The sequence below is a fragment of the Bactrocera tryoni genome, chromosome 1 (genome assembly GCF_016617805.1).
Source record: "Bactrocera tryoni isolate S06 chromosome 1, CSIRO_BtryS06_freeze2, whole genome shotgun sequence".
Classification (NCBI taxonomy): domain Eukaryota; kingdom Metazoa; phylum Arthropoda; class Insecta; order Diptera; family Tephritidae; genus Bactrocera; species Bactrocera tryoni.
Genome location: NC_052499.1, coordinates 135,684 through 150,655, shown reverse-complemented (window position 1 = coordinate 150,655; position 14,972 = coordinate 135,684). Strand labels below are relative to the sequence as shown.

At 34.1% G+C, this 14,972-nt stretch overlaps 3 protein-coding genes across 5 annotated transcripts; 1 reads left to right on the top strand and 2 right to left on the bottom strand.

The window, feature by feature from the left end:
• Nucleotides 1-128: 128 nt before the first annotated feature.
• LOC120776103 (sodium-coupled monocarboxylate transporter 1-like) lies at nucleotides 129-1,195 on the bottom strand. Its single transcript, XM_040106596.1, has 3 exons — nucleotides 775-1,195; nucleotides 551-720; nucleotides 129-458 (listed from the first exon to the last, which is right to left on the bottom strand). Exons 1-3 carry the CDS (start codon nucleotides 1,114-1,116, stop codon nucleotides 236-238), a joined length of 735 nt encoding a protein of 244 aa, XP_039962530.1. The 5' UTR covers nucleotides 1,117-1,195; the 3' UTR covers nucleotides 129-235.
• A 1,392-nt stretch (nucleotides 1,196-2,587) lies between these two features.
• On the bottom strand, nucleotides 2,588-8,936 carry LOC120776096 (sodium-coupled monocarboxylate transporter 1). The gene is made up of 9 exons (XM_040106584.1): nucleotides 8,448-8,936; nucleotides 7,432-7,591; nucleotides 5,019-5,084; nucleotides 4,892-4,943; nucleotides 4,740-4,807; nucleotides 4,531-4,685; nucleotides 4,217-4,466; nucleotides 3,614-4,167; nucleotides 2,588-3,552 (listed from the first exon to the last, which is right to left on the bottom strand). Exons 1-9 carry the CDS (start codon nucleotides 8,732-8,734, stop codon nucleotides 3,285-3,287), a joined length of 1,860 nt encoding a protein of 619 aa, XP_039962518.1. The 5' UTR covers nucleotides 8,735-8,936; the 3' UTR covers nucleotides 2,588-3,284.
• Nucleotides 8,937-13,481: 4,545 nt separating this feature from the next.
• Nucleotides 13,482-14,773, top strand: LOC120777596 (superoxide dismutase [Cu-Zn]). Of its 3 annotated transcripts, none has more exons than XM_040109055.1 (4): nucleotides 13,482-13,844; nucleotides 13,909-14,127; nucleotides 14,233-14,527; nucleotides 14,582-14,773. In XM_040109055.1, exons 1-3 carry the CDS (start codon nucleotides 13,593-13,595, stop codon nucleotides 14,512-14,514), a joined length of 753 nt encoding a protein of 250 aa, XP_039964989.1. In that variant the 5' UTR covers nucleotides 13,482-13,592; the 3' UTR covers nucleotides 14,515-14,527; nucleotides 14,582-14,773. The 3 variants fall into 3 exon arrangements, with proteins under 3 accessions (XP_039964989.1, XP_039964978.1, XP_039964970.1); XM_040109044.1 differs by having other exon boundaries at nucleotides 14,233-14,531; XM_040109036.1 differs by having other exon boundaries at nucleotides 13,483-13,844; nucleotides 14,233-14,773.
• The last annotated feature ends 199 nt before the right edge of the window (nucleotides 14,774-14,972 follow it).

Below are 14,972 nucleotides of genomic sequence, written 5' to 3'. Positions count from 1 at the left end.
ACCCTCTTGGCGTTAATAGCAGAAAATCCACCGCTAATTTCTTCTGCATTTTATTTCAAAACTGGTTTTGAACAGTCACCTTTAAATTGTGATAAGTTATTTGATATAACGCAGGTAAGTACCAGAAATAAAAATCTCAAAATATTTTTTATTTTTGAGTTGAGAAATTTTAACATTTTGATTAACATCGATTTTAAATTGATTGTAGTTACGTAGCTTTCTGTGATCCAAGGTATTACTCCATTTCAAGCTTCTCGGATGTTTGAACATTTTTATAGCTCTGCTTTTGGATATATTTGACAATGAATGGGGCAATTAGCTTTTTATCTACATCAGATATCTTATTTCGGCCAAAATAAAGTGAAGCGATATTTGAAACTACAATGGTGATAAGAGCACCCAGCATTGTATACAACAGAAAAGAGATATGGTGTATGGCATTTCCATTCTTAACCTCGCTGGTATTATTAAGGCAATTAAAAAGAACGAGTTGTAATATGTATTATCAATGTGTGAACATTTTGACCTTAGAAGGAAACAAACTACTTACTATTCATTCGTAGAATTCAGGTAGCGACTGTTATCATATTCGTAGTCACATCCCTCAACGGAAACCGGCAATTTTGTGTGACGAAATGAGCCTGTCACAATGGCCATTTGAGCTTTGATACATATCCAAGTCATGGACAAGACGGCGACAAGGCTTCCAACAAAAACACTCTGAAAATAATAAATCCAGGTATTATTTGCTCACGCCAGCATAAAAGGTTCAACCTTTTCTGAGATCCATGGCATCAATACACCAGTAGAAAAAATGCCTAACATAGGTCCGTATGAAATCGATTGCATAGTAGCAGATAGCTGCAATACCATCCCCATTTTTTCGACAATGTATACTAGTCCAATTGCACTTACACCAAAAACTATTACAATGGTCCGCATAACGATAGCCACCGTATTTTCACTGATCGGACTTCGAACGTTCGGTTTAATAAAATCTTCCAGTAACACTGCTGCCAAAGAGTTTAAGAGAGTTGAAACGGAACTTAATGCTGCACTAAACACAGCTGATACGAAAAGACCTGGAAGACCTGGAAACTTGCCAAACACTTGCATTACCAGCAGTGGAATCAGCTGATCACGAGCCTCGGCAAGCTTTCACAATAATTAAGTATTTTATGGTTTAGTAGTACTATTTTCATATTAAGAGATTTTGTTATATGTTAATTTACTCACGCCGGTTGAGATTGGATCACATTTATAATATGTTGCAAATGCTACGAGACCCACATATATGCAGCCCAAATAAAGAAAAATTACCCCAAAAGTAAATATAAAAAGTGTATATTTAACAGCTTTTAATGATGAGAGAGACATAAACCGTTGAATTGTCGGCTGGTTTATGGAGGTATTCTGAAGCTTAAAAAATGTACCTCCTATTATAACAGAAATAATACTCATGCGTACCGTAGGATCTAAAGTAATTCTTTCGAATAAAGTTATTGTTACTCTAGGTATTTGACAGTTACTATTCCATTTTCTTACTCTGGAGTATTCAATCGACCACCTTCTTGGTTGCGTTGCCACATGATTGTAATGCCTCCTACATCATAAGTACCTTTAATAATTAATGCGATCAGGGAACTATACATAACCAAGCTCTGAATGACATCTGTCCATACTACGCACTTGATACCTCCCTTTTTTCATTAAATTATAAAATCATAAATTAAATAAACATAAATTAATTCAATTTCTTTTTGTATTCTAACCACTGTTGTATAGAATGTGCATATTGCAATCACAACGGGGGTGATTGTGTGCACTCCGATTCCGCTAACTGAAATTTAAATAAATATCTGTAAATATATATGTATGTATGTATATACTTTATATATGTATGTATGCAAACTATGAATTCTCACTTTGGCTGAATGTTAGAGCCGGAACATAAATCGCAATGGGCAGCCATATAATCTGTTGAGGTATTGTTTGTATTAGTAATGGGTCTCTAAACAATGGAAATTCTATTCTCACCGCTTTAATTACAAATAGAGTAGCAGAAAACAGCTGCATTCTTCTACTAAACCGCTTGCCGATGTACTATGAATAATATGGAAAAGCAATTATTTTATATCCTGTGATATTTTAAAAATTTATTTATATAGGTTGCTCAATAGTTATATAACAAATATAAAGTAATATTAAATAATTTGATAAATAATATCAAAAGTGGAAAGAGTTTGAAACTAGGCTAAAAAGTAATCAAACAATAGATGACGAAAACTATCTCCTAATAAGAACACAAGAACATTACTGTCAGCAAGTTTAGTGGCATTAGTAAGGGTAATAGGAAATTAAAACAATACATTTTCATCAATAGTTCTAAATTTATATGTATAGTATATTTCTCAGGGTCAACTTATACGTGGGGAGTTCTTCTGCATCATGTGCATTCATTAACCGTTAAGCCACTTAGTGACACGAGAGAGTTGAGTTGATGCGTTGCCTCCGTTACGATGCATGATGCGCATATGGATATTTATGAAGTCGAGACAGGTGTAGGCTCATCTGGTAATCAAACTCGTTTTGAAACCCAATTGCAAATTTTAAATTTATTGCCATGTTTGTTATGTGGTATAACGTTCCATTTTAAATTATATTTGTTCAAACGAATTAATGTATATTGTTCCAAATTTATTTACGACAATTCGATTATTACTAACACTTCCTATGTCCCAAGCTATTGGAAGCGCAGTTTCTCTAAATTGGACATTGTCAAAACTTAACTACCCTCTACAATGCCCCAAGAGAAACTGGAAGGCTTGGCAACTACATCAATTTAAATAAAGTGGCACAAACTCTTAACATTACAGCAGTTGTGCCTGATTTTTCCAAATTAAAGGAACGAAAATATTTAAATAGTTAACAGATTTTGTATTGTCTTTTTAAATAGTGACGTTAAACATTTGTAGTACTAGTGTTTTTTTATATGAATAAGTTTAAAAAATTATAAAAATTAATTTATTGTTGCCTAGGCAAATATTTGCTTATCCGCTCAAATTTAAGTATTTAACATCAGTTTTATTAGCCAATTTGTAAACAAATCTTAAGAACCCTACACAGGTATACATATTTAAAGATGTAAGAATGTAGATAAAACACTTCCTATTCCTATTCATGGAATGCATACACATACGCACATTGTAAATAAATGTTTGAAAAACTTAAGCCAAAAACACTCCAAAACAGAGTAGACATACATTAAAGCATTTATAATTAATTTAGTTAGCACGTCGTTGGAAACCCTTATTCGGGGACTTATAATTAGAAAAATCTTCCAAGCTAACACTACAATATGTTTTGCGTTGTTTTAATGGTAAGAACCGCCGTACAAAGGGTGAAAGTAATGCTGGATCTATTTTTTCCAAATCCGTTGTACCAAATAGTCTAGTTGATACACATGCAACTACTATCGAAATCATTGCACCAAAAGCAGAATACCACAAAAAAGATAGATGGTATAAATTGCGCTGCTCGAAAGTTGATGGCCTATAAAATTTATTATTTGTTTATTTAAGCAGAGTTTTATTTACTTCATACAAAAGCTCACTGATAGTTGTAAATGGTATCCCAAGCTGTCGCATTATCAAATTCATATTCGCATCCATCAATGGATACTGGCATTTTCGGATAAGCGATTTCCCCTCTCATTTGGGCGATTTGTGCATTAGCACATATCCAGCTCAAAACTAAAAAGCCTGTCACACAACCCGTAAGTGCGCTCTTCCCATTGATCCATGGAAAGGAAACGCCCATTGTGTAAACAGCTAAGAGTGGTCCCATTGTGACTGCCCCTGTCATTGTGGCTAACTGTAAAACCATACCAAGTTTCTCGACGACATAAACCAAACCGATGCAGGCTGTACCAAAAACAAAAACGATTAAGCGCAATAAAATAGCTGTATGTCGTTCGTTCAACGGTGTCTTAAAGAAGGATGCAATAATATCTTGAGAAATAACACAAGCCAAGGAATTCAACCCAGTAGATAATGAGCTCAATGCTGCGCTGAAAACACCAGCAACAAAAAGGCCTGTCAAACCAGGTATATCACCCACCGTCTTCATTACGTGTAAAGTTGGCAACTGATCACTAGCCGCAGCAAGCTGCAAATAAACGAATTAGGGTAAGCTAATATATTACCTTTATACCTACCTTTGTGCTAATTGGATCGCAGTCGTAGTAACTGGCATAGGCTAATAATCCCATATAACAACAACACAACATCAGAAAGATTAGCAGGATATTAAATAAAACGACTGTGTGTTTGGCTTTTTGTAGGGAAGGCAATGAAAGGTAACGTTGGATGCAAATTTGATTGACAGCAGAAGATTGTATCTTATGAAGAGATCCACCCACAAACACAGCTAACATAGACAAACGTACAGTAGGATCCCAGGTCCAACTATAGCATAAAGCGAACATTAAATTTGTACCCCTGTATAAAAGAGGTTAATAGTTTCCCTTACTCCGGCATGTTCAAACGACCGCTTTCTCTATTTCGTTGCAAAACCACATCTAAACCCCCCACATCAAGAGTTCCTTTAATGCAAATAGTCACTATTGATCCATACATAATGAAGCTCTGCACAACATCTGTCCAAATCACTGCTTTTAAGCCGCCCTATTTATAATAACAATTAAATGCGAAAACAAATTCCTTCTGAATCACGCTTACCACACAAGTATAGAAGGTGCAAATCAGACACACTATTGGAGTTACAATATGCGTGTCGATTCCAGATACTGGAAGAGCAAAGATATATGTACATATGTATGTTAAAAAATGCTGAGCTTTCGTAGTGATAACATCCGTCAATTTATTCTCACCTTGGTTAAAGGTCAAAGCTGGTACATATACTGCAACGGGCAGCCAAAGAATCTTCGTTTGACGAAATAATTAAAAAAATATTACAATAATAAATTAAAATAAATGTGGCTAAACTGCATAGCTCACCATGTTTACGATAAACAAAACGGATCCAAAATAGCGTACCTCGCGACCAAATCGCATTTCAAAATACTAATTAAGGAAAAGAATAAAATCATAAAAAATTATGGTGTTTTTTATTGATTTATTCTATAAGTTATGCCCCTAAATGGGCTAATTATTGTCCCCTTCCTTATATCCGAAATGTGTACTTAAAAGTTAACCTAACTGACAGAAATCGCTAAATTCATCAGATTCGCATGTACAGATTAAATATACCGATGTGCATAATTACATAATGTAATCGAATGTATTGGGTATGCCAGGAAAAGGAGAATGAATTAACAAACTTTATCTATTTTTCGACATCACACCACTTTATAATAATTATGAAATTCTTACCTAATTTGCGGGATTTACCTCACATACAATTACCGATTCTGTTACATAATATAACTCATATATTGACCGACACATAAGGTTTGTGAAAAAACGAAAATCGGGTAATATCCACCCGATTTTATCTGGTAACGATTATCATGCCACATATTAAAAAAATGTTCCTTGAGTTTCATTAAGGTACCTCACATACAATTACCAATCATATGGAGCAAAGTCAGCCGGATGTTCGAAAAAGCGGATAATAGTTACAAGTATATGGAAGGTAGGTCAAGTTTCGATAAATTGTAACTATTTTAGGCATAAAGACATACTATAATGAATAAAACACGTTTTGTAATTTTCATTGAGATAACTCAAATATTGGCCGATATATGCAGGATAAAGTCACGAGGTAGTTCGAAAATCTTTAAATGGGGGCTCAGGGAAGTATTAACCGGATACAACCCATTTTTGATACTCAGAAATACTTTTGCCAGTAAAGGTTTTTATCTAAATTTCAATTGTATATCTCCACATTGATTGATATTTTCAGTCAAAAGTCGACTATAGATACTGGGATACCTAGAGGCTTGAACTGTTTAAATTAATTATTAGTGTAAAGTTTTAGTACTATATCATATATCAATTGATTCCCGATTTGTGTACTGGAAAGTGAAAAAATCATATGGAAATTAAAATTGTGTTATTTAGGAAGTAGGCGTGGTTGTAGTCGTATAGGAATATGAGAGGAATGATTTGTACTAAATTTTGTCGAAATCGGTGGGTCAGGTAGCAAGAGAGGTGATTACACTAAAAAGTGGGCGGTGCAACGCCCATCATCTAATTTTCACTCCGGCTCCCATAAAGCCTTCTCATACCATCTCGCAGTTAAAATTGAATGTGTCTGCCGTAATTAGCAATTAATTTATTGCGCTTTTAGTAGTTTTTAACAGTACCGTTATAAGGGGAGTGAGCGAGATTATCTTCCGATTTCTTCCATTTTCACACCGTCGGTAGGAGTTCTTTTAATATTTGTGCTCAGCAAATTTGGTTGTTATAGCTTTAGTAGTTTAGGAGATACACTTGCTACTGTGATCCCCTGTACCAAATTACAGTTTTATATCTTAATTTAGTGCTTAGTTACGACACTTTATGGGTTTTCGGTTAATGGCGATTTGTGGGCGTGGCAGTGGTCCGATTACGCTCATCTACGAACTCGTAATTTTTTTTGTACTAAGAAACCCGCATACCAAGTTTTATGAAGATATCTCCTTTTTTACTCATGTTACAGCTTGCACGGACAAGCGGACGGAGAAAGAGACAGTCACCCGGATTTCAACTTCTTTCCTGGTCATCCAGATCATTTATATATTTATAACCCTACATATATTTATCTCGCTTAGTTTTACGTGATACATACTACTGTGATCAAATTGAAAGGTGAATTTTATCCATTTCATTCCCTTCAAAGTAATCCCCTCCCGCTGCAATACAATTATACCAACGAATTTTCCAGTCATAATAGCACTTGGAAAACCCTCCGTCGTGATGGCCACAGAGCTCTCTTCGATTCAGCTTTTATATCCTCAATTGAGTCAAAACGGTGTCCTCGGAGTGGTCATGTGAATTTGCTGAATAACGAGAAGTTACACGACGCGTATCTTAAATATTAATGAATATTTTGACGTGAAATTTAGCACAGATGTCACCAGCAGTACTACCAACTTACAGATAAAAAAACGATTCGAAAAACACGCGAAGTATAAAATAAAAGAATTCACCTTTCAATTCACAGTAGTATATACAACCGTTAGGTGAACATATACTCTGTAGCAACAAGTCGCAAGAGTATAACAAAACATTCTATGGACAATTTACTACGCGAGTATGAAAAACAAGTATAATATGCGGCAAATCCATTGCAATAAAATTTATTATTTACTCTCGATATACAGCGAAGAAATTATGCAAAAATACATATGTAATTTATTCATCTGACTGAAGACTAATTCAAAATTGAGGGCAGATCTGAACATGGTTTAAATAAACTATCACTTACCTCATATGTCGAAGTTAACTGAAGATTGCAAAAAACAGGAAGAAAGACATACCACGATATTATTCCAGATATAACTAACGTAATTAGAATGAAAGCATATTGGGTACCGTAAACATAGATTTCCGTAGATGTACCAAGTAGAGATATTCCGGAAACAAAACTAAAAGTGAGAAACTTGTATTAATTAAATATTATATAGTGAATCAAATTCTGTTATCATATTGTCCGATTTAAACAAAACTTTTACCACAGTTTTTTGAGGTAAAAATATTGTTAAAATAAACTAAAGTCTTTTTTAGTACTCATTCATGAAGAATCAATGTCAGCAACAAAAGCATAGGCTACGACCATTCACAAGTCTGTGCTTCAAGGGATTTTATTTAATTTCACTGCTTTGCACTTGTTTTTAAAATACACGATACATACAGAATATATTTATATAAACAAATAAAAGCACAATAGAAATGTGAATTGACCATGACAGGGCGTACAATCCAAAGGAAAAGTAAATCACAAATAGTATATTATTACTTGCACCCCTGTTCACTTTAGACAAGCGACTGCCATAACCGTAGAATGTACTTAAATATCATAAAGAAAAATGATGTAAAGTGAAAAAAATAAGACTTAGTTGGGATGTTAATATGCTACTATATAGTACTTTTGAAATCTTCGGATAAAAATTTAATCTTGTAAAAACGAGACTACGCACAGTTACTCCGCTATATACATATGTACATACATATGTATGTATGTAAATTACGATCTTCCGCCACTTCTTCTTCGTCTAATTTACTCAACAGAAACCACCAAATTGAATTGAATTATGAATTAGTGATTTTCTCCACAATTGTCATCAATAATATAAATATATATAATAAAATAATATTCACTACAATCGTGAATGAACAAGAATTTGAACAGAATTATCAATTTGACAATACCACTAGTTATTATTCATATGTACAAGAAGTTAATTAGACTGATTTGAGCCAGTCACGATTTCAGAACAATACCTCGCGACTAAAGACAAAGCCACAGGAAACACTTTCATTTTTCTTCCGCCCACCAAGTATTCTAACGCCTCTGAACCCCGTCGCTGCTCATTGTCACTTTGCTTTTTCTTATTCTCAATGAATCCAAAATATAAACCAATTATTGCACACACCGACAGCATGAGCACAAAAACGAAATAGTCAAGAACACCAAAATGTTGAAGAGAAGAGCTTAATTCAGTCACATTCATTGCTTTTATTGGTTTTGAAGTTATAATGGATGTTACAGTAGAGTCCATCGGATCCATATTTTCAATTAGGGTGTTATATTTGCTGAATCTGTATTGTATATTATAGTGCTTGAAACTAGCACAGTATTTGAATCTTGCTCAGGCTTTCCGGCTAGACTGAATTAAATGACGCGTTGCGTTAATAGTTTAGATGCACCCATTCCAACTGAATTCAACGGTCGAACTAAATCACAAGCAGAATAGCAATTAGAAGAATTGAAATTTGCGAAGAAGACACTATATGCGTATTTTATTACTGATTAAATACACGGCCACATACGTAGATCATAAGACCCATGTAAATCAATTATGAATAAGTAAACTACAAAAGCTTATACGAATTTAATCGCGATAAGCCGTTATGTCAGTAGCTAACTATATCTATTTACTAATATTATATCTCGAAACATAATAGTCACCTTGGTAAAAAATGTCACATATTTATTTAGAACATTTCCATGAGGTTCTATTCTCAGAAGGTGTTTATACCGTAGAGGATGGGACGGTCCAGCAAAAATCTAAATATTTACTTTAATTTAGTTTTTTTGTTTTTAATAAATTTCAACTTTAGTCATTCCGCTTCGAAAGGTTCTTTGTATTAAATTTATTTCATAGAAAAAATTGTTAAATATATAAAATAATTTTGATGTGAGATAAAATTTATTTATATTTAGTTGAACAATTTTTAATCTTATATTAATTATGTATTATTTATATGTAGCGTTCCTCTTCCAAGAATTTTGATAAAATGATTAAGGCAAACGAAATATTTAAAGTGTTTCTACTTCTGAATAGATATTATCTATATTGTAAAAAAACTATATGTTTTTTTCATTAATTCATTGTATCACAGTCAAGACCAGAATATGCTATTAGATTTTGGTTTGCTCTCCGCAGACAAAGTTTCCTTTTCGATTCTCTAACTTGGTGGCGTCCCTGTATGGTAATAGTTTTGTACACGAAATTGCTTAAGTTGCTTGTTTAAATACAATCTACTTTCTCGGTTTCAGGAAAAATATTAATTTAAGAAATAACATATCCGCCCAAATTTATATGTACATATAACAAAATATAACAAATATGTACATATAACAGTACGTTCTTTTATTTTTATTTCCGTATAAATTATCTGAATTTCGAATGCGCAATATTATTTTCAAAATTTATGTATGTATATTTAACATACAATATAAATAGGTTAATGCAGTTAAATTGAGTTGAAACAAGAAAAAACGTTAACTTCGGCTGCACCGAAGCTAATATACCCTTCACAGGTGTATTTCTTTTAGTAACTATGTGTCCAGTTTGTATGGAAGCAATATTCTATGGTAATCCGATCTGAAAGATTTTTTCGGATATTATATTATTACCTTAAGCAGTAATCTACGAGTATGTCAAATTTCGTGAAGATACGATGTCAAATGCGAAACTTTTTCATATAAGCCCTTGATTCCGATCGTTCGGTTTGTATGGCAGCTTTATGCTATAGTGAGCCGATCTGAACAATTTCTTCCGATATTACATTATTTCTATGAACAATAACTCATACCAAATTTCCCGTAGCAGAGTGCACTAGTGGTTTCAACGTTTTCAAAGTGATCGTGAGGACTTACATAAATGACGGTCAACATGTGGGCCAATCAAAATCCGTGATCACCGTGCGTGAATTCATCAAAAATTAACCGAAATCTTCTATGAAATTCATGGAAATGGAATTGAACATCTTCAAAACATCGATTCATCGCATTTTAACCGAGCATTTGGGCTTACGAAAGGTGTGTGCACGGTTTGTTGCGCACAAATTGACTGACAACCAAAAATTACTCTCATCGATCGACGCTTGTGACCGATTATTTGACCATTTACCACTCCCCGTATTCACCTGATATGGCACCGTGCGACTTCTTCCTTTTCGGTAAAATGTATTTGCCCATGAAAGGAAAGCGGTATGCAGACGTAGAGGCCATTCAAAAGGCTTGCACCGGCATACTGGCGGTCATACCTGCCAACGAGCTAAAACACTCGTTTGACATGCTTTTGAACCGTGCAAAAAAGCTGTATTGAAGCAGAAGGAGACTATTTTGAATAAAATAAATTGATTTTGCCGAAAAAAACCATTTGTTCTGTTTTTTTTAAGTCCTGTCTACTTTGGAATGCACCATGTATGTTATAGTGGTCCGATATCGGCAGTTCCGACAAAAAAACAGCTTCTTGAAGAGAAAATGACGTTTGCAAAATTTCAAAACGATGTCTTAAAAACTGAGATAAGTACATACTGAGCATTTATATATATATGTATGTACTTAATAGGGTCTCCGACGCTTCCTTCTGGGTGTTACAAACATCGTGGCAAACATAATATACCCTGTTCAGGGTATAAAAACAAGCCCTCAAACATAGACAAAAAAGCTCTTTTCTGAGAAATTAGAATCCAAAAGTATGTTAATGCATATAAATAAAATTGTGGGTTTACATCTACAGTACATATAACTTAACTTTTGTAGCAAAGAAAAATCTGTAAGCAGAGAATGTTAATGAAAGTTGTGCTTTACCTCTCTCTGTCATACGTAATCTGAACAAGCTTTCTCACTGTTACCTTCAGGACGTACATATATGAAGCTTTTTATGTATGATGTATGTATGTATGTATGGGAGACAAATATTTAGAGTTTACGCTTCCACCTTACTCCTAGCTGCAACTGCATTGGAATACATGGAAAACATAAAAATATGTTAACCTCGGCTGAACCGAAGACATATACATATATACCAGTTTTCTTACAAGAGCTTGTATATGCTATAGTGGTGCGATCGGAACAATTTCTTCAGAGATTGTATTGTTGGCTTGAAGAATAATCTCTGCCGAATTTTGTGAAGATATCTTGTCAAATCAAAAAGTCTTCCATATCTCCAAAACAGGGGACTAGTTCGCGTATATACAAACAGTCGGGCATGGATTAATCAATTCAGCTCGTCCCGCTGATCATTTATATACATACATACGTATGTATGTACAAGTATGTATATACCTATATATTTTGGTTAACTTAATACACCTGTTCAGGCTGTATATTTTTTTGGTTTTTGCATTTTTAATTTATATATTTTTATACTCTGGCAATCTGTTGCTACAAAGTATTGTAGTTCTGTTCACCTAACGGTTGTACGTGTCACCTAAAACTAAGCGTGATATAATCGCCATTAACCGAAAACATATAAAGTGCCATAACTAAGCCCTCAATTGAGATATACTATACCTAAAACTCTAATTTGCTACACAGGATCACAGTAGCAAGGGGCACCCCTTGGTAGGTAAACATTTTTATAAGAGTGGACGTGGCCCCACCCTTTAACAAGTTTAATGTACATATCTCCTAAACTAATTAAGCTACACCAACAAAATTTACTGAGTGCAAATTAAAAAAAATGTCTATCGACAGTCTGAAAATGGATGAAATCGGAGGATAACCCTGCTCACTCCCCATATAACGGTACTGTTAAAAATTACTAAAAGCGCGATAAATCAATAACTAAATACGCCAGACATATTAAATTTTACCACCTAGATGATATGAAAGAGCTTTATAGAATTCGGAGTGAAAATTTGACCAGGACCCGACCAACTGATTTCGATAAAATTTAATACGTGGCATTCTTCTTACATTCACAGTGTAAAAATGGACGACATCGGACAACAACCACACCAACTTCCCATATAGCACAATTTTATATTCCACTTGATTTATTCAGTTTCCAATACACAAATCAAGAAGCAATTAATATAACGGGATAAAACTTTTCATGAATAATGTCTTTAGTTTGTGCCACCTTTTGACCAAAAATTGTGTAAATCCAAAAAAAAGTGGTCAAGCCCCATATACCGAATATTTGGACCCCGGTACCTATAGTTGACTTTTGATCGAAAATGTCGATCAATGTTTTAGATATATTATTGAAATTAAGGGATTATCCTTCTCTTATAATGGTTGGTCTGTATCTCAAAAATGGGTTGGATCGGACCAATACTTCCCTAGCCCAATATACCTAATATAAAGATTTTCGAATTTCTGGGTGACTTTGTACCCCATATATCGGCCGTTATGTGACTTATCTCAACAAAAATGAGAGTGTGTGTTTTACTCATAACAGTTTATCTTTTTGTCAAAAGTAGATAAAATTGGGCAAAAACTTGACATATTCCCTATATAATCGGTATTTACCTCAATAAAATAGAAGATAAGTAGAAAATTACACAGCTAATTTCTATAACGAAATTGTCGCTTTAGTCAATCGATATTTTTGAATAGATCGGACAAAATTTCGCAGATAATGTAATACATTTTTTAATTGCGGCGAACACTTTTATATTGGGATTAGTAGTTTTGGTTTCTAGTTGTACAGCAATGTATGTATCTATGCCTAGTTACACATTTCTCTGATCGGCTATGTTGCGTGTCAAACGAAGAGCTTATTTACCAGACACCCAGCAAAACAAAAAAAGCCGCAGCAAGTGCTTGGCATAACTCTATGCAGGGAAACTTTTGAGATATTTTGCATTACACATTTCATTAACAGCGGACATTTTTCACTCATATCAAAATTACAAAATATTTTGTGTGGGGCTTTTTTTGTTTCGCTAGGTGTACATTCAAAAGTGCATAGAATTCTAATAGCGTACCGAAATCGAATTACACTATGCTGTAATTAACTAAGCCAAACAGCATGAAAATTGTGTCGATGCCACCATGATCATTGAACGCCACTAGATATTTGTGTTGAATCAGTTATTTGACGGCAGTTTGATACTCTGGTTGTTGATACATTGAAAATTGAAAATTGAAAAATTACATTTTGGGTTCACAATAAAATCTGCGTTATGAAATTTACAATTTTCCTACTTTTGCAAGCATTTTTATTGTATCCAGCTTTTATTAGAACCAATGTGGTCTGGTGCAGCCAAACAATAGACGACCGGCCACTTACCAAAGCAAATGATCCGCCATCCAAAAAGCAGCCTTCCGATGTTGTAAAAGTTGTGTCTGGTACCAACGTAAAACGTTTGGAGCGAATGACGGTTCCTTTGAGTGGACAATTCACGCAATATCCGATGTATTTTGGTTATAATTACGTCGGTGCAAGCATACTTTTCATAAAATAAAATATATGTAAAAGTAATTTTAATTTTCTTGCAGGCAGTCCCTCGTTGGCAAGCATTTGCGAGTATTGTAGGAGAAGGAGAGTCTGCCATAAACGGAATCGTTACCTTTCAGCAATTGCCTTACAACGGTGACATTAGAGTGACCATTAATATAACTGGACTGCCAACAGGAAAACACGCTATTCATATACACACATACGGAGATTTACGAGACGGTTGCAAATCAACTGGTGGGCAATTCCCTAACAATTTCGTGAGTATTTATCTCCTCAGACACCTCCTAAGAGTTAACTTTGTAAAATCAATCATTTGTAAATATTATCAAACAACATTTTAATATTAAATTTTATTTAAACAGATAGGCAACGTAGACACCAAAGAAGATGGAAGTATCTCATCAGCCTTTCGGAGTTCGTATCTTAATTTGTTTGGCTTCAATGGAATTGTAGGGCGTTCAATTGTTATTCATGAAAAACCAATCGATGTAAATATTGCACTCAATGCTGAAGTGTTTTCTAGTTCACTGCAATCAATGTCCGATGCCCTGGCCTATCAAAATGAAGAAAACTCTGTAGGTCCCGCTATTGCATGTGGGATTATCAGTATAACAAGCACAACGCCGACCACCGTTTCAGCATAGAAATAAAAATATAGTGTGTAAGTTAAACTATGTATTTCAGTATATATTACATCATAGTGCCTTACAGTATAGTATTCTGAGGTTAAAAATATTACTTGTTATACAATATAAGCGGTGGAAAAGGGACCTCAGAAGCAACGATGTATCGAGCAGCAAATTTATATTATGTCATAACTTTGATTTTTAATGAAAATATGTAGTATGTTAATGTTTATCATATGTCCAAATTACAAATAATAAATACATATATTACAAGAAAGATATGGTTTCATTACTGTAAAATGTGTTATTGTAAACTATCGCCACCTTCAATTTTTACATATGCACACCTGTCATATACTCGTATATACAAGTACATGTGTATGTACTTTGCGGTCATTGTTGAAAACGATTTGCGAATCTTCTGCTTAGTTGCATTTTATACAGGTTTTATACCGTGAACAGGGTATATAAGTTAA